We start from the raw sequence: 19,184 nt of genomic DNA on the forward strand, positions 1-19,184 counted from the left end.
CCTGACATATATCCGATGTGAGCTGATATATGGGATACATGTCTACGTTCACCAACCTCCATTTCCCACCTCTGTTAGCTCACAGGTTCCCCTGTGTTTCTCCTCCCATGTCTATATAGGAGATAGTTACTTGCCATGCGGTCATCCTCCTGCTTTGCGACCTGACACCCACCATTACCCAACTGTTGATGAACCGTTGGCTCCAAGTAAGACTTCCAACATCATTCACCACCCTTACTCTTACCCCGGAGTCGTGTGTCTGTGTGTGCACGCGCCCGTGTGCATTGATATGTGTGTCGCATTCATCGATGTGCATGTAGCCATTTCTCTTAACATCTCTCCAATGGCGAGGGACACACCACTCTGGTGGTACCTATCCATCTCTCTGTCTATCAGTACATTGATCCATCCTTGACGTTTTCTGTACGACCATTCACGCCATAGTGATTTGACCTTCTAGATCAGTCATTTCTGTTTTGCTGCACATGGGTTGCCAGATTGGGTTTCTAGGTGCTACTACAGTATATGCTACTATGTGGCATCCTAGGGCGCTGTACATCTAACCATCTCACACATCAGGCACCACAGCCCTCGCCACCACCGTTTCTATAGTGACAGGCCCTAGAGAGGCAGAGCGGGAGAGGCAGTCTATATTTATATCAGCAGGGCGTCTGATACCAGTGGAGGCTGTGGGGTTTGCCTCACGCTAAGGTCTGTTGGACTACAAGTTCCATGAACCCTAGAGAAGAGATGAATGTGACTGCAGCTGGAAAATGTTGTTTATCGCTAACATAGACATGGTTCCTTGTGAACTCTTCTGTAAGTTAAATTGCAGCAAAATGAAACATATTCACAATAGAAAAAAATGTGATGAAATAATTCACTCTTCCTTTTTACATTGCTTTTCATTTTTTGGGTTTACTCAAGTTTCTCTTCCCCTGTGAGTAGAGAATTCATCCTATTTTTCGGTTGGTCTTTCTCTGTGTTGATATTGGGATTTGGTGCAATGTCACACCAGCAGAAGCCCTGCTGAGCTTTGGTTTTTACTATGAAATGGCTAAAAATAGCCTCCAAAAACCAAATCAGTGGAGAGTTACCGGGGAGAGATCTGACAGCCACAAATATAGTGCTGCTGCACCAAGAGGGACTCTATTCCAGCTCATTAGAATAAGCAGAGCAGGGATGGAGAGGAGCTGCTGCTAGAGGTATACTTCTATCAGAAGATGTTGTTAATATGCTCACAGCTTACAGACTGACTCATACTGTGTTAGTATTTAGGACACGTGAATGTGCGCGCACACACACACACACACACATTCTTCAAAACAGTACCAAACTACAGACTATCTCCGACGGTAACTGCCTCTCAATCGTGCATCTCCCAAAGCCCTCATATCTAATGTAAGCACCTTACAGCCTCAAGTAGACACATCCACATCCCCAAACAGGCTTGAATATTCAGCTCTACTCTGCAGTGCAGTGATAATACCCACATCTCTCCAAGCTGACTCAAAGTAACTCCCTCCAAAGTAATAATATCCTGTATGCATGTGTCTCTGTTTCTCTCTCTGTCTGCTTGCCACAGCACTGACTACACTACCCATGATTCTGCCAGTCTGAATACAGTAGTATACAACTGATGCAACATAGTCTCATGAGCGATAAGTTCCATTTCAATGCCTTTGCCTTGATTTTGGGTTGAGGATATTTTCTGCTGCTTCTACTAGCAGGCTGTACTGCTGTGCGTTTAGTGGGTTATAATCCACAATCCTGGGTGGGTGGGAGGGTGGGAGGGTGTCAGATGAGATGATCTCTCTCTCTCTCTCTCCCTCACTCCGTGCCATGTGTTGTGAAAGCCAGCAGGTTTCTAATCCCAGAGTGAATCCCATCACCATGATTCCCCACCCACTGCGGTGCCCCGCCCACTGCGGTGCCCCGCCCACTGCGGTGCCCCGCCCACTGCGGTGCCCCGCCCACTGCTGTGCCCCGCCCACTGATGTGCCCCGCTACAGAGAGACAGATGATGATTAAACAGAGGGAGGAGAAGGGAAAGAGATTTGGCCGGGGTGAGGCCCAGCTTCTGAACACCCTGAGGGTTTCAAGAAGAGAGAGAGGAAAGACAAGTAATGGGAATGACAGAAAGGGGAAAGATGTACAGCAGGCTAAATGGATGTGTTGGGACGGAGGCTTAAGTGGTTTTGGGAGATTACTTTACATGCTGGTCCTTGGCTACAACTGTAGACCTCATTAATGGCATCATAGCTAGTCATCAGCCCTGTCTCACAAACAACAGATGCCATTTAGAAGCACTTCCAAGTTTTAAACACAGGATCTCAATCATATTTTTAAGAAGTTAGGAAGGGTCCCTTGTATTTTCACTTCATGGTTGCCAATATGTGTCATCAGGCACGCTGGTGAAGTGTCACTTTGGCTCTCGGTCACCTTCACTATTAATGTGTAAATCTGTGGGCCAGGGTCCTCTGTTGCTGTGGATGTACCGTATGTATGTGTAATTCCTATAGGGACCGCCAAAGCTGACAAGGTCTGCATTCCAAATGGAACCCTATTCCCTATATAGTGCACTACTTTTTACCTGGGCCCATAGGATTCTCGTTAAAAGTAGTGCACTATATAGGGAATAGGGTGCAATTTGGGACGTAGTCAATGACTTTAAACTCATGTGTTTACCATTTACTGAGGGTCCATTCATGCAGGGATGTACTGTGCATGCACCTTTAGGCGTCCAACTCCTGTCTGATGTTAGCAACCTTTCTGTATGTCGTGGGATGTGAAGCATATAGCTAGTTGCTTAATACAATATCGACCTCCGTGAGATTACTTTGATCCCAAAGCCAGCTGACCACAGCAGACCATAACCCCTTGTCAGCTTCAATCATCTTCCAAAGCAAACCTCCCATTCCATCCTTACTCCTCTTTCCTGTCTCCAGCTTTCCCTTTTGCTACTACCATATCTCTTAACCAAACCCCTTTTAACTTCCTTTCCCTTCAATTCCTCTCCTTACTTTTCCTGTCATTCTTAATTGGGTGTCGTATTACAATCACATCTCCCTCTCTGTGTCCCCCTCCCTCTCTCTGTACTTCCTGTGTGTGTGCAGACTGGGAGGCGCGCATCGACAGCCACGGACGTGTCTTCTACGTGGACCATGTGAACCGCACCACCACCTGGCGGAGGCCCACGCACGCCGCCTCCAAGTGTAACGGCATCCAGCGCTCCAGCTCCACCCAGCAGATGGAGCAGCTCAACAGGAGGTGAGGTTGGGAGAAAGAGGGGATGAGGCTAGATGAGGAGGGAAGGGGGTTGAGAGAGGGTGGTAGAGGAGGAGGGGAGAGGGGTATATTGTGATGCCTCACTTCCTGGGTTGTGTGGGGGGTTTGTGGTCTTGTTTGGGGTTGAGAGAATCGAATGGAATAGAACTTTATTGTCCTTCCCTTTGGCATCACCGTGCACATTCATCATCATGCACATTGAAAAGCATCAGTCCAGCACACACAAGCACATAGAGGACATCAATACATTCACTCACAACTGGCCGCTGCCCCAACTGCAATGTTAAAACAGGTAAATAAATAAGTGCCAAGACATTTGATGTTGTATTTAGTAGACCCACAGCACAGGGAACAGATTAGTGTTTGTACATGTTCTTCCCGGCCATGGGCATCCTGAAGCACCGGAGAAGGGGAGATGAGGGGATGGAGAGAGGAGACAGGGGAGGGTAATAAAGAAAGGGGGGATAGAAAAGGGGGGATGAGAGGACGAGAGCAGAGAGGGGGATCTACTTCAGTGCATAAGATGGTCAGAATGGATCATGATTGAATATCTCTTAGGCTGCCTTGCCTTAGTCATACGATGTGATGACCAGTTGGATTCCCAGTGATGTCCTAGTAACTACTTTTCATGCGATATCCCCTCTGTGGTAAGCCGTCAGTTTACTCTTATGTTTGTGTAGTGCTGCCATCTAGTGGACATGTCTGGGCATGCATCCTAAATTCACATCTAAATTCACATTTGACAATCGCTCTTTTTCATTCTCTGTTTTTCTATACCTCACTCACACAATCACCCCCCCCCTCCACACACACACATTTAAATCTGTCAAGATGCAATGAAGCCATCGTTTGGCTCCCAGTCGCTGAGGGCCCCCTTGTCTTTAACGTTCCAGAGTGATTTGCCCACATTAGATTCAGAACACACACCTTCAGAAATAAACTAATTTCTCCTTCCACACACTGACCTAATTTTATGCCACAAGGGACACCCATTGACCAATGAATGAAGAATAAGAGATGAGAAATGACCCAGTTAAATCGCAAACGGACCTGGCAGTTCCACTGCTATGGATTCCAGCTTTAAGAATGGTGGATGCTGTCTTTGACGTGGGTTGCATCTTGAAAGTACAAAGTTTCGTTTCTCAATGACAAAAAGGTGCCAAGCTGCGGTACTGTATAGATTAATTTCTACTTGTACTGCTCGAGTGTGTACAGTAGCAGATCAAGTCAACAGAGTTGACCGTCAAAGCGCCTCGATGCAATAAGGTGCCTCGTTGGTGCACTGACGTACAGTGATGTCACTCCCTGTTCCTTTCCAGGTACCAGAACATCCAGAGGACCATGGCGACGGAGGATGAGTGTGGTGGACGGAGGTTGGAGAGAAGTGTTAGCACGGATACGGAAACAGACTCTCCACCACAGGCCATTGGTGTGTATCTCACTCCTCTACCTAAACCATAATGGAATATGCATTTAGTTGACCCATGACCCATTGCAAGCTCCATGCTCTACCGACATGGCGTTAATATGGTATTAACATGATCAGTGTATGTGGTACTACAGTATCACTGGTACTACAGTACATATATTATTCAATATTTAGACACGCATTGCCTACCTTTGTGTGCAGAGCCAAGGAGAGAGGGCCCCTCGTCCCCTGTCAGCAACCAGAAGATCACCTTGCTCCTCCAGTGCCCTGCCGTTAAGTTCGTCACCCACCCCGAGTTCTTCACGGTCCTACACGCCAACTACGTAAGTGCTGTTCAAATAGGAATAGTCCTTTGATAGTTTAGGTCTTTGGATGTAATGTTTGACTGTCAGTTGAATCTTTATTTACCGTCTTGTTTTGACTTTGATAACCTACCAATGAGTCATTCCCTTCTGAATGAATCAAACTTTGCTACAGTGTGTAAACACTTGGTAAACTGGCGCTTGATTCCTACAGTATGTTGGTCTCTGTTGAAATACACAGTTCACCTCTGTCTCACCTCGACCCTACCACTGTACCTGATGACACAGCACATGTTAACACTGACCATGTTGCCCTATCACAAGAACCTATTCTGAGTTACAGTTCATATAAGTAAATCAGTCAATTTAAGTACATTCATTAGGCCCTAATCTATGGATTTTACTACTGGGAAAACAGATATGCATCTGTTGGTCACAGATACCCTTCAAAAAAAGGGAAGGGGCGTGGATTAGAAAACCAGTCAGTATCTGGTGTGACCACCATTTGCCAAATGCAGTGCGACACATCTCTTTTGCATTGAGTTGATGACTGCGGCTGTGCGAAGTTTCTGGATATTGGCAGGAACTGGAACACACTGTCGTGCACGTTGATCCAGAGCATCCCAAACATGCTCAATGATTGACATGTCTGGTGAGTATGGAAGCCATAGAAGAACTGGTACATTTTCAGCTTTTTGGAATTGTGTACAGATTCTTGCAACATGGGGCCGTGCATTATCATGCTGGGTGATGGCTGCGGGTGAATGGCACGATAATGGGCCTCAGTATCTCATCACGGTATCTCTGTGCATTCAAATTGGCATTGATAAAATGCAATTGTGTTCATTGTCCGTAGCTTATGCCTAACCATACCATAACCCCACCATGGGGCACTCTGTTCACAAAGTTGACATCAGCAAACCACTCACCCACACGACGTCATACACGTGGTCGGTGGTTGTAAGGCCGGTTGGACGTACTGCCAAATTCTCTAAAACAATGTTAGAGGTGGCTTATGGTAGAGAAATGAACATTAAATTCTCTGGCAACAGCTCTGGTGGCCATCCTGCAGTCAGCATGCCAATTGCACGCTCACTCAAATCTTGAGACATCTGTGGCATTGTGTTGTGTGACAAAACTGCACATTTTAGAGTGTCCTTTTGTTGTCCCCAGCACAAGGTGCAGCTGTGTAATGATCATGATGTTTAATCAGCATCTTGATATGCCACACCTGTCAGGTGGATGGCTTATATTGGCTTAGGAGAAATGCTCACTAACAGGGTTGTAAACAAATTTCTGGCAAAATTTGAGACAAATAAGCTTCTCGTGCGTTTGGAAAATTTCTGGGATCTTTTATTTCAGCTCATGAAACATGGGACCAACACTTTACAGGTTGCGTTTATATTTTTGTTCAGTGGAGTTTCCCCCGTTCACCATCTTCCCTCAGAGCACAGCACAGGACAGGTCATATCCCTGAGCGCTTCAGGTCTATTTCCAGATCATATGACCCTGCTGTTGCCTTGGTAAACGGTGCTTATTACCACCAACAGTGACTTCACGGTCCTCTCACGGTCATGACCTCATCAAACTAAGCCCAGCGGTTGCGGTTGTGTCGACAGGGCGCTGTTCCATACCGATGGCCGATCTATTAATAGAGTCTGGTTATTGATCCATCGACCGTTGGGAGTCGAAGCTCGCTGCAACTTCCTGCCAAAGCAAGGGAAGCCGTTACAGAGGTGGGGACGTGACCTGTCAACTGATAGAGAGAGGCAGAGAGGGAGAAATTCTTCCCCTGGGTTGAAAGGAGTTTATAGATAGTTGATCTGAAGGAAAGGTCAAATAGTGTGTATTACTACTAAGTACACCCGATCGGATAACTTTGTTTGCAGATTCTGTGCCATTCTATTTCAGTTCAGGGTGGTGTCTAAAAGCATACTGTACAGTACTGTAAACATAAGCTTTATGGTTTGACTGAAACTTCACCGTGCTTTTAGTGTTTATGTAATGAAGCCTGGTATGTTTGTGTGGAGAGAGCGTTGGTTGCGCCTTTTGTGCACAATGACTCCAATAGCGTTCAGTAGCATTACAAGCCAGTGAATTGGGTCTTTTTCCACTGTCACAGTATAACCACACCACATCCTGTAATGTAATGTGTTCTCTGTGTCGCTATCCCAGGGTGCCTACCGGATATTCACCAACAGTACCTGTCTGAAGCACATGATCCTGAAGGTCCGGCGGGACGCGCGCAACTTTGAGCGCTACCAGCACAACAGAGACCTGGTGATTTTCCTCAACAAGTTTGCCGACACACAACTAGAGCTGCCCCGAGGCTGGGAGATCAAAACAGACCCACAGGGCAAGGTAAAGGTCTGCTCACTTATCCAAAATACGTCTATGCACTTATAGTTAGGTTGTAGTTAGTATTGAGAGATGGATCTTAGTCCTGAAATGATAAATGATGAAACTAAGAATTCTGAGAGATTCTGATTGTACCCTGATTCCATAATTGATGTCAATAAGAAGCTTGAGTGATCTGAAGTCAGGATTCCACCTAGAATGTCTAGCCACAGTGGAAAGATACTTGAGCCACGGTGATGTGTAATGAAACTTTAGGTACCATGGTTGTGGGCTTCCCCTGGATACTTCATCTTAAGTCCTGTTCATGTAAATCTCTGTTTGACATTGTTTTCCTCTTCTTTCCAGTCGTTTTTCGTGGACCACAACAGCCGGGCGACAACCTTCATTGACCCCAGGATCCCCTTACAGAACGGCCGTCTGCCCAACCATCTGACCCACAGGCAGCACCTGCAGAGACTACGCAGCTACAGTGCTGGCGAGGTGAGAGAATCCTCTTGGAATGGAATTGGATGGTCTATTTGTCATTACTAATGGAGTCAATAGTAGACTCATCTAACGTCTTCTATGAGCTGATGATTGAGACTGTGACGATGAGGATCACAGTGATGATGATCTTTGTGGTGTCTGTCCCAGGCGTCTGATGTGTCCCGGAGTCGAGTAGCTTCCCTGATTCACAGACCTGGGAACAGCCTGGTAGCCGCCATACGCAGCCAGTACCACCCCGACTCCACACCGTTAGGTGCACCATGTAAGTGCTGCAGCAGAGTCATTATTGTTCAGCTGTGGCGGTAACTTTTACAAAACATGGACCCTCGTGCTCGTCATAGTCACACATATTTTGTCTGTTTGTGTTTAGGCATTTAGCAGACTTTCATCCAAATGGTCTTGACGACATGCGTACCGGTATTCAGTGTAGGTGATCCATGCAAGAACCCAACCCTCCTACCAACTGATCCACCCCAAGTGTTTCTAGTGAGGGCCAAACCAGAAGCATACAGCTTGTCTCAATGGAGAGTCTCTCTGCTGAGGACAATGATTGCGTGACTCTATCTCGTCCCCTGAGAGACTCCTCCTTTTTCTCTCTGTCCTAATTACCCTGAAAATTGTTCCTGAATCAGCCAGGCCACAGACACGGCCCTAGCCACCACGGCTGGCGTGGCACTCAAAGACACGCTGGCTTGCCATAGGAATTTACATTCCTCCTCATTCCCCTCATGTAAGTCTACGGTTCCCTCTCATCCTCCCACCTCTGTAACGTCTCGACTGGTGTGGTTGAGCTGCACAGCGCTCGCTGTAATTACAAAGCACCGAGTGCCACAGAATGCCTCTCCTCTCCTCAGTCATGTCAGGACTAGGACAGAGTGATGGGCGGTTTTAACCGGACAGCCGCCTTCCATCGGAAATGGGTTCAATGGGGTAGTTGTGTTCACTTAGACATACAGTAAGTTATCCAGATATGTGTTGAGTAACGACAGCGTGACATTTTCTCTGAACATTTTCTTGTATGGAGGACAAGATGTGCGACCAGTCACTTGCCTGCATTCTGTCATCTGTTGGTGGATTTTGAATAATTAGCCACACTATAAAGTTACTGTTATCTTTTGAAGTTATCCGGAACCACAGAGTACTAACACAACATCCATCCATTTCTTACATTCGTTTGTATCTAATAAATATTTTCTTCTTTTTTTGAATATATATTATTCAACAAAATTATTCAAAAGGAATGTAAAGTATCATGGGATACTATTAAAGCAGGATGTAACACTTTATTTTAGTCTTATTTTGGTGATTTGTGTGAATAGCAATAACCCAAAGGAAGTATCTCAGCACGATCACTCATACTCTTGCTGTAGTGGTCTGGGCGTAGCTGGTGCAGAGGAGTCAGGCGCAGGACAGCAGAGATGAGTAACTCAAGTAACTTTACTCAAATATTCCAATAACATGTCGTAATACCGAGCCCACAATAACGGACCGAACATACATAAAACAATCACGCACAAAAACCATGGGGAAAACAGAGGGTTAAATAATGAACATGTAATTGGGGAATTGAAACCAGGTGTGTAAAACAAAGACAAAACAAATGGAAAATAAAAAGTGGATCGGCGGTGGCTAGAAGGCCGGTGACGTCGACCGCTGAACGCCGCCCGAACAAGGAGAGGGACCGACTTCGGCGGAAGTCGTGACACTTGCTCTGGTCCAAGGACTTATATGCAGCTTGCTAACCTCAGCATCAGCAAGCTGCATATAACACCCTGGACCAGAGCTAACTTCATCATGTCTTCTGTCTCCCTAGTTTCTCTGTCTGATGAACGCCATTTGACAGAAAGGTCACTTTGTTTTAATCATCATTTTATTGACTGTATTATTTTACGGGAGATAGTGTTGCGCCTCACTTTCCCGCCCTCTGTCCAGGTTAACGTTTATTGTCATGAATCTTGCCCTGGAGGCAGAACTTAACGTGGGCCAACTGCAAAGTAAAAATGGTCTATATCGTAAAAATATTAGCAGGGTTCCAGCATTTAAGTTTAGCAGTGTGGTTAAGGCTAGGGTTAAGGTCAGGGTTAAGTTTCAAATCAGATTCTCTGACTTTGTGACTTTACCAGCTAGTGACCAGTCTGCAGAGCTGCCTCCAATACATGAGTCATCTCAATAGATGACATCCTGCCCCTCTGTCTCCCCCTCACCACAGCTTACAATGACAAGATAGTGGCGTTCCTTCGACAGCCAAACATTTTTGAGATGCTTCAAGAGCGCCAGCCGAGCCTGGCCAGGAACCATGTACTAAGGTGATCCTCTATATATTATATTTTTTGCAAGACTTATTATTGCTTTATGAATTGTTTTATGAGTTTGTATTTATACCTTTTTGTGTTTACGTTCTGAACAAATACGTTCGGTAGTAACCTTTTATATCACTTTTTATGTACTATGACTTGGTTTATAAATTATTTGTGAAGTATTTTTTTTTTTTTAAGACTATGAATGCCCTATAAAGCCTTTATGTTGTAGTTTGTAAGTGTGACTACAAGGGGTCCAGTTTCCTGTGTGAGGGTGAAGTTCTTACAATTAACAGAGTCAGTGTGAACAGGCAGGCTCTCATACTTGGAGGGCAGTACAGTGAGTTTTTGTTTAAAGCCAATCTCAGAATCCTCTTTTTGCCGATAGAACCTTACAATTCTAAGGTCACAATTTGGCTGAATGTTTGACTGCTCTCACTCTGTCAACCAATCAGGGAGAAGATCCACTACATCAAGACGGAAGGTTCACAGGGGGTGGAGAAGCTGTCTTGTGACGCTGACCTGGTCATTCTACTGAGGTAGTGTTGTTTACCCTGTTGTTGTTGACACTAGATGGTTGTTTTGGCTGGTTCTGCGGGGCTCCGCTGGCCGGACGCTGGCTAGATTACAGTAAACCCAGAGCATCTAGTCCCACGGCTCATTCATTGTCTGTCTCACCGCCAATACGATTACACCCTTCACATGGGCACACTGTATTACTTTAGGCCTATATACCCATGCCCACAACCAGCAGCCAGCAGCCAGCAGGCGTAATGTGATTGGTTTATAGTCCACAGACCAGCCAGCAGCCGTAATTTGATTGGTTTATAGTTCACAGACCCAGCCTGACAGAATTGGTATTTGTTACAGTCTGCCTACCATGTTTGTGAGGAGAGCAAAGCCTGTAATCTACATGATCGACAGACAGTTTATGTATAGAATGCAGGGATAATTTCCTTCACGAAATGGAATGGAATAAAGACTTGATACTGAGTACTTTCTAGGTGTCCATAACATTTGGACCATTTGGAATTTGTAAACAATCCCTTTAACGCTCTCTCTCTCCCTCACTTTCCCTCCCTCCCTCCCTCCCTCCCTCCCTCCCTCCCTCCCTCCCTCCCTCCCTCCCTCCCTCCCTCTCTCCCTCCCTCCCTTGCAGCTTGTTTGAGGAGGAAATCATGTCCTATGTTCCACCCCACTCCTTTCACCCAGGGTACAGCTTCTCGCCCCGCTGCTCACCCGGATCCTCGCCACAAAACTCCCCAGGTGGGTCTTACCTCACTTTTAACTTCACTGACCAGCCAATCAGCTCTCATGCATGCTAACCAAGTACAGGGCTCTAGCCTCATGGGCCACCTCCAATCCCTCCTAACTTAATACATTTACATTTACGTCATTTAGCAGACGCTCTTATCCAGAGCGACTTACTAATACCCCAAACCATGTCTGAATAGGCATCATTTATTTAAGTGAGGGTAACCACTCGGACTGCACTAAGGACCTAAGCCAATCAGGATCCTTAGAACCACATGAAATCAAGTCATAACAAGTGCCACTTATGAATTAGTCCCATTAAGGGAAACAACTAGTTACCTCTTGAACAGTAGCTATTGCGAAGCCCAAGCACCACTCAATGCAAACCACAATGAGTGATTTAAATGAGCAATTGGGTTGATGGTGTCAACATTCTATCCTCAGCCTTTACAAAGATAGCATACCCATAATTACACTGGCTATGAAATATCAGTCAGACCATACTGTGGGCTCCTAGCGCCAGTTATGAATTAATAATTACACTGTGAAATAGAATCCATTATAAACTGGGTGGTTCGAGCCATGAATGCTGATTGGCTGACTGCCGTAGTATATCAGACCGTATACCATGGGTATGACAAAACATGTATATTTACTGCTTTAATTACCTTGGTAACCATTTTATAATAGCAATAAGGCACCTTGGGGGATTATGGTATCCAGGCACTCCGGTTTGCATCATGCATAAGAACAGCCCTTAGCCATGGTATATTGACCACCACCCCTCGGGCCTTATTGCTTAAATATCACACCATAGAGCAATACCTCTGTGATGTAATATGGTGAGGAGAGGAAGCCCAGTGGCCGGCAGTGGGAGAATATGGAGCGAGATGGAACTGGGCCGACATTCTCCTGATTTTCTCATCGAAGAAAAGCCAGATCGCAATACAGTCCTCTGTTCCCAAAGCTGGAATCTGTTATGAACAGAGTTCAGTAAGTTTTGTAGACGTGGAGCTTTGCTAAAGTAAAAAAAAATATTACAGGTAGTGCAAGGGCGAATTGTATTATTGCACATACACGCTTCACAGAGAGTGTGTTCCTTATTTGAAATGTGCAGATACAGTGGCAAGAAAAAATATGCGAACCCTTTGGAAATACCTGGATTTCTGCATAAATTGGTCATAAAATTTGATCTGATCTTCATCTAGGTCACAGCAATAGACAAACACAGTCTGCTTAAACTAATAACACATAAACAATTATACGTTTTCATGTCTTTATTGAACACACCGTGTAAACATTCACAGTGCAGGATGGGAAAAGTATGTGAATCCTTGGATTTAGTAACTGGTTGACCACCTCAACCAAACGTTTTCTGTAGTCAGACCTGCACAACGGTCAGGAGGAATTTTGGACCATTCCATTTTACAAAACTGTTTCATTTCAGCAACATTTTTGGGATGTCTGGTGTGAACTGCTCTCTTGAGGTCATGCCACAGCATCTCAATCGGTTTGAGGTCAGGACTCTGACTGGGCCACTCCAGAAAGCGTATTTTCTTCTGTTGAAGAAATTCTGTTTTTGATTTACTTCTGTAATGATGTGCGCTGATAGTTGGGAAGCAAGTTCAAGGAGTGGGTGATTGAATCAATACGCGAAACACGAACAACGAAACAGACATGAAACTGAAACAGAAACAATGATGCCTGGGGAAGAATCCAAAGGGTGTGACATATATAGAGAAGGTCATGTGGGAAGTGATGGAGTCCAGATTCACCTAAACACAAACAGACAAAATATGTGTGACTATGACGAGCACGAGGGTCCATGTTTTGTAAAAGTTACCGCCACAGCTGAACAATAATGACTCTGCTGCAGCAGCAAAACAGCCCCAAACCATGATGCTCCCTCCACCATACTTTACAGTTGGGATGAGGTTTTGATGTTGGTGTGCTGTGCCTTTTTATCTCCACACACAGTGTTGTGTGTTTCTTCCAAATAACTGAACTGTAGTGTCATCTGTCCACAGAATATTTTGCATCCAGGTGCACTTTTGCAAACTTCAGACGTGCAGCCATTATTTTTTTTGGACAGCAATTGCTTCTTCTGTGGTGTCCTCCCATGAACATCATTCTTGTTTAGTGATTTATGTATCTTAGACTCGTCAACAGAGATGTTAGCATTTTCCAGAGATTTCAGTAAGTCTTTAGCTGACACTCTAGGATTATTCTTAACCTCATCAAGCATTCTGCGCTGTGCTCTTGCAGTCATCTTTGCAGGACGGCCACTCCTAGGGAGAGTAGCAACAGTGCTGAACTTTCTCCATTTATAGACAATTTGTTTTACCGTGGACTGATGAACATCAAGGCTATTAGAGATACTTTTGTAACCCTTTCCAGCTTTATGCAAGTCAACAATTCCTAATCTTAGGTTTTCTCAGATCTCTTTAGTTCGAGGCATGGTTCACATCAGGCAATGCTTCTTGTGAATAGCAAACTCAAGTTTTGTGAGTGTTTTTTATAGGGCAAGGCAGCTCCAACCAACATCTCCAATCTCGTCTCATTGATTGGACTCCAGGTTAGCTGACTCCTGACTCCAATTAGTCAAGGGATTCACATAATTTTTCGAACCTTCCAACCTGTTTAAATGATGTATTCAATATAGACAAGAAAAATACAATAATTTGTGTGTTATTAGTTCAAGCACACTATGTTTGTCTATTGTTGTGACTTAGATGAAGATCAGATCAAATTTGATGACCAATTAATGCAGAAATCCAGGTAATTCCAATGGGTTCACATACTTTTTCTTGCCACTGTACTGTACATGCTAAAACGCACCAATAGGATCTCGCTTATGTGTCCTTGGTTCTGCTCACGATCCTTAATTTGCTCCCACTGAAAACGACACAGATGAACTACAGTATACTAAACAAAAATATAATCGCAACATGTAAAGTGTTGGACCCATGTTTCATGAGCTGAAATAAAAGATCCCAGAAATGTTCCATACGCCTCACAAAAAGCTTATTTCTCTAAAATGTTGTGCACAAATTTGTTTACATCCCTGTTAGTGAGTATTTCTCCTTTGCCAATGTAATCCATCCACCTGACAGGTGTGGTATATCAAGAAGCTATTAAACAGCATGATCATTACACAGGTGCCACTTGTGCTGGGGACAATAAAAGGCCAATAAAATGTCACACAACATAATGCCACAGATGTCTCAAGTTTTATGGGAGAGTGCAATTAGCATGCTGACTGCAGGAATGTCCACTAGAACTGTTGCCATAGAATTTTATGTTCAATTCTCTGCCATAAGCCACCTTCAAAGTCGTTTTAGAGAATTTGGCAGTACATCCAACCGGCCTCACAACCGCAGACCACGTGTAACCACACCAGCCCAGAACCTCCACATCCGGCTTCTTTACCTGCAGGATCGGCTGAGACCAGCCACCCGGACAGTTGTTGAAACTGAGGAGTATTTCTCTCTGTAATAAAGCTCTTTTGTGGGTAAAAAAAAATCATTGTGATTGGCTGGGCCTGGCTCCCCAGTGGGTGGGCCTATGTCCTCCCAGGGGCACCCATGGCTGCACCCCTGCCCAGTCATGTGAAATCCATAGATTAAGGCCTAATGAATTCATTTCAATGGACTGATTTCCTTAGATTAACTGCAACGCAGTAAAATCGTTGAAATTGTTGCAGGTTGTGTTTCTATTTTTGTTCAGTATATTTTGGGTTAGTTATAAATATATTTGGTGCTAGGCTAGCAGCTAACAGCTAGCATCCTCACACTACGATCATCACTCCCCATGAAAGGCCCCGCTGTGCCACATTAGAGCATGGCCATGCAGCGTTAATGAGCTGTTAGAGTCGTTAAGAGGCCGTGAGGAGGTGTCAGGGGTTCTTATTATGTTTGATGAGAGCAGAGGAGCTATTAATGAATGAATAGGAGTAGGGCCATAGCGGGAGGGAGGCAAACCTGGATTGGAATGATGCTGCATTTTCTCTCCCTTTGGTCTTTGTTGAGAGAGAAGTTTTTTTTACTGCTTTTTCAACAGAACATTGTACAAATGTCAGCAACATGCCGAATTGTGAATACAACTTAAATTTGAATATTACAATTGGCAATACAAATTAAAATACTGTAAACTACAGAAAATTATTTTAATCGTCAACTGTTCAGCAGGCGAGCCATGGCTGGGACGGCGCTGCAACAGAAACGCTCAGTCCTGCGGTGGATCAGTTCCATTTTAGTTGAGGAGCAGGTCTGGTGTAGGCTCACAGACGATCGTTGAAGTGGGAGGATACGGCGCTAAGGGTCAGATTTAAAATGTAATCTTGCGAAGGACCGAGACATTTTCCCTGCGAGTGCGTGTGAAGTGATGGTAGGCCCAGATTGGTGCATGCATCTGAGTAGTACTTTTCTCCTCCCTTGCTCTGTTGAACTGAGGCTGGCCTGACTCGGGCTAGCTTCAAGTCAAGTCAAATAATTAGTTGACTGATGGATCACAAATGTGCCAATGATGATAAGAACTGCTCTTCTCTGGTATCGGATTGTCCCTTGGTTAGCCCTGCGTGCCACACTGCGGCAGCATATTCCACCGCTGGTCGGATATGCACTGTGCATTATGTAAATTATGGCTATCGCTCACTGTGTGTGTGTGTGTGTGTGTGTGTGTGTGTGTGTGTGTGTGTGTGTGTGTGTGTGTGTGTGTGTGTGTGTTGGCAGGCTTACAGAGGGCCCGAGCTCCTGCTCCATACCGCAGAGACTTTGAAGCCAAACTGCGCAACTTTTACAGGAAGCTGGAAGCTAAGGGCTATGGCCAGGGGCCAGGGAAGATCAAGTAAGTCTGTCTGTGTGTGTGTGTGTGTGTGTGTGTGTGTGTGTGTGTGTGTGTGTGTGTGTGTGTGTGTGTGTGTGTGTGTGTGTGTGTGTGTGTGTGTGTGTGTGTGTGTGACACACATGCTTGAGTGTATATGCTGATACCCACCCCCTGGTGGTAATTATATGTCAAGGATATTGCAAGATGTTGCAAGCAGAAACTACACATAGAGATAGATACAGTAGATGATTTTCTACCATGTAGCATTGTGGATTATGTCTGAATTTCTATCTTAAATGTTCTGAATAGCTCTATAAGACCCAGTAAGATGATGTGATGAGAGGAGATAAGCATGTCTGTATAGGAACTGTAGTTTGCTAACCATTTCATTATTGTCCCAGACTGATCATCAGAAGAGACCACCTGTTGGAGGGCACCTTCAACCAGGTGATGGCCTACTCCCGCAAGGAGCTGCAGAGGAACAAGCTCTACATCACCTTCTTGGGAGAGGAGGGGTAAGCGTGTGTGTGTTTGTGTGTGCATGTGTGTGAATGGAAGTGGACGTGTGCGTGGAAGCGGACATGTGCATGGAAGCATGTGCATGTGGGATTGATTCCATTGCCGTATTTTTGTAAACTACATCCCCCATGTCCCCGTCTCTAGGCTGGACTACAGCGGCCCCTCCAGGGAGTTCTTCTTTTTGTTGTCCCAAGAGCTATTCAACCCTTACTACGGCCTGTTTGAGTACTCAGCCAACGACACTTACACCGTCCAGATCAGCCCCATGTCTGCCTTCGTTGAGAACCATCTGGAATGGTGAGGACTGATACCCTGGGAGAGCATATTATCATAAATATGACTTTTTTATCCAGATATTTAACCAGGTAATCTATTGTCTGTGTTTACACAGGCAGCCCAATTCTGATATTTTGCCACTAATTGGTTATTGACCAATCAGATTCATTTAACCTTTATTTAACTAGGCAAGTCAGTTAAGAACAAATTCTTATTTGGCCTACCAAAAGGCAAATGTCCTCCTGTGGGGACGGGGGATTAAAAATAAAAATACAGGGCAAAACACACATCATGACAAGAGAGACACCACAACACTGCATAAAGAGAGACCTATAATAATTGGGAAAAATATCAGAATTGGGCTGCCTGAGTAAATGCAGCCAATAAGATATGAATCTCTTCTTCAAGGGAGGCTTAGCCAAGAGACTATTAATGAATAAAAATACAAATAAAACCAGATGTTTTACAGTTGGTATCTGTGCATCTTTGACCAAGGATTTTATGATCACCATGCAAGTGGTGTAGGTCATCAAATTGTCTAGGGTTATTATCGCGCATTAGCATTTGATTGGTGGGACTAGGGGAGTCATGTAAAACCAAGCATTGTTTAATCTTCCCCTTGACACAAACATAATGATGACACTCTAGTAAACATGGTATGATGTATTTACCAACTGTGTCAACCCTGAAGCAGTGGGGGATAGTACAAGGATTGTTGGTTTTCAACAGCGCAAATGACTTGTGTACTCAGGCAAATGACTAGTGTAATAGCATAGACTGAAAAACTAAACCTATAGAGGAGAAACTGATTTCAGCTATGAAATGTAGCCAACACCCTGTGATATTCCCTGTTTTACTCTTAGTGGAAATGCAGCCTTGTGAGCTCAGTTCATTGTCACCGGAAATTAAACTACTTCATGGACACAAAATGGTTGCCATAGCATGCCAATTAGCCTGTCATTGGAGCTGGACTTGAACCAATGCGGGTAAAGTTTATAGCTTGGCAGCTGGCACTCTGCCGAGTCATTAATTACCAGTCACAAGTTGAAAGTAAATTAGTGTCAATTATACCATTAACCAACAACATCCATCATTCCTTGAGAATAGACCCTTTCCTGAACAGATGATAGGGCTTTTCCACAGTTTTTACCTTTAGAAGACAAAGACAGGTTTATGCAGCTTGTCCTGTCCAAGACCATGGCCTGCCTCTCAATAGTCTAAAGTGGATTCCTCTCCTCGTCTCCTTTCCTTCCTAGGTTCCGCTTCAGTGGGCGTATTCTAGGCCTGGCCCTGATCCACCAGTATCTGCTGGATGCCTTCTTCACACGACCCTTCTACAAGGCCCTCCTCAGACTGTGAGTACATTGACCACCCTTTTGCTTCCATATACCCCCCCACACACACACACACACACACACACACACACACACACACACACACACACACACACACACACACACACACACACACACACATTACCCCTCTTCACTCTACACACACACACGTCTTGTGCCACAATCTACCTGACTCACAACTCTCCCTGTACAATTACCCCACACACACCTCTCCCTGTACAATGTATCTGTACTAACATTGCATCATGCTACACGTCGACTAAAAGGAATCCTACTGTAACATCATATCGATCAGTCAACCAGTCAATGTGTGATGTCCCCACAGATCCACAGACCTGAGTGATCTGGAGTATCTGGATGAGGAGTTCCATCAGAGTCTCCAGTGGATGAAGGAAAATGACATCACTGACATCCTGGACCTCACCTTCACCGTCAATGAGGAGGTCTTTGGCCAGGTCAGTCTAAGTTAGGAGTCAGTCTGTTAGGGGTCAGTCTCAGGGATCAGTCTGAGGTAGGCCACGAGGCACTAGGGCTTTGACTGTCTCTGCTTAGCCTGACCTGGCACTTTGTAGTATGTTGTAACTTTGGGAAATTGAGTACTTTATCAATAAATGATTATATTTTTCTGCCCAAGACAGAATAAAATGGGTTGGAAGTTTCACTTTAAAGTTTAATTTCGAAGTTAACATCTGCCCACCACACCAGAGTACATCTTTTGTTGGGAGGTCAAAGAAGCAAAAGTTATTTTAGCCCAAAATGGTCCCCACGCCACACACCCTTCATAAATACAGTTTTC

The 19,184-nt window shown here is 44.8% G+C and overlaps 1 protein-coding gene across 4 annotated transcripts in view; it reads left to right on the forward strand.

Annotated features, from left to right (window-relative positions):
* Positions 1-19,184, forward strand: part of hecw1a (HECT, C2 and WW domain containing E3 ubiquitin protein ligase 1a) — an 83,371-nt gene that overhangs the window by 56,053 nt on the left and 8,134 nt on the right. For 2 of the 4 annotated variants that reach the window (XM_045710956.1, XM_045710955.1), the window contains 15 exons: positions 120-206; positions 3,117-3,270; positions 4,608-4,717; positions 4,919-5,040; positions 7,195-7,380; positions 7,723-7,857; positions 8,011-8,125; positions 10,073-10,169; positions 10,616-10,699; positions 11,320-11,426; positions 16,145-16,259; positions 16,640-16,753; positions 16,902-17,054; positions 18,290-18,388; positions 18,714-18,843. In XM_045710956.1, coding sequence (XP_045566912.1) covers positions 120-206; positions 3,117-3,270; positions 4,608-4,717; positions 4,919-5,040; positions 7,195-7,380; positions 7,723-7,857; positions 8,011-8,125; positions 10,073-10,169; positions 10,616-10,699; positions 11,320-11,426; positions 16,145-16,259; positions 16,640-16,753; positions 16,902-17,054; positions 18,290-18,388; positions 18,714-18,843 — 1,808 coding nt within the window. The remainder of the gene's footprint in view (positions 1-119; positions 207-3,116; positions 3,271-4,607; positions 4,718-4,918; positions 5,041-7,194; positions 7,381-7,722; positions 7,858-8,010; positions 8,126-10,072; positions 10,170-10,615; positions 10,700-11,319; positions 11,427-16,144; positions 16,260-16,639; positions 16,754-16,901; positions 17,055-18,289; positions 18,389-18,713; positions 18,844-19,184) is intronic. The other 2 variants (XM_045710958.1, XM_045710957.1) reach the window with 1 other exon arrangement.

This window comes from Salmo salar, chromosome ssa29 (assembly GCF_905237065.1).
Source record: "Salmo salar chromosome ssa29, Ssal_v3.1, whole genome shotgun sequence".
Lineage (NCBI taxonomy): Eukaryota > Metazoa > Chordata > Actinopteri > Salmoniformes > Salmonidae > Salmo > Salmo salar.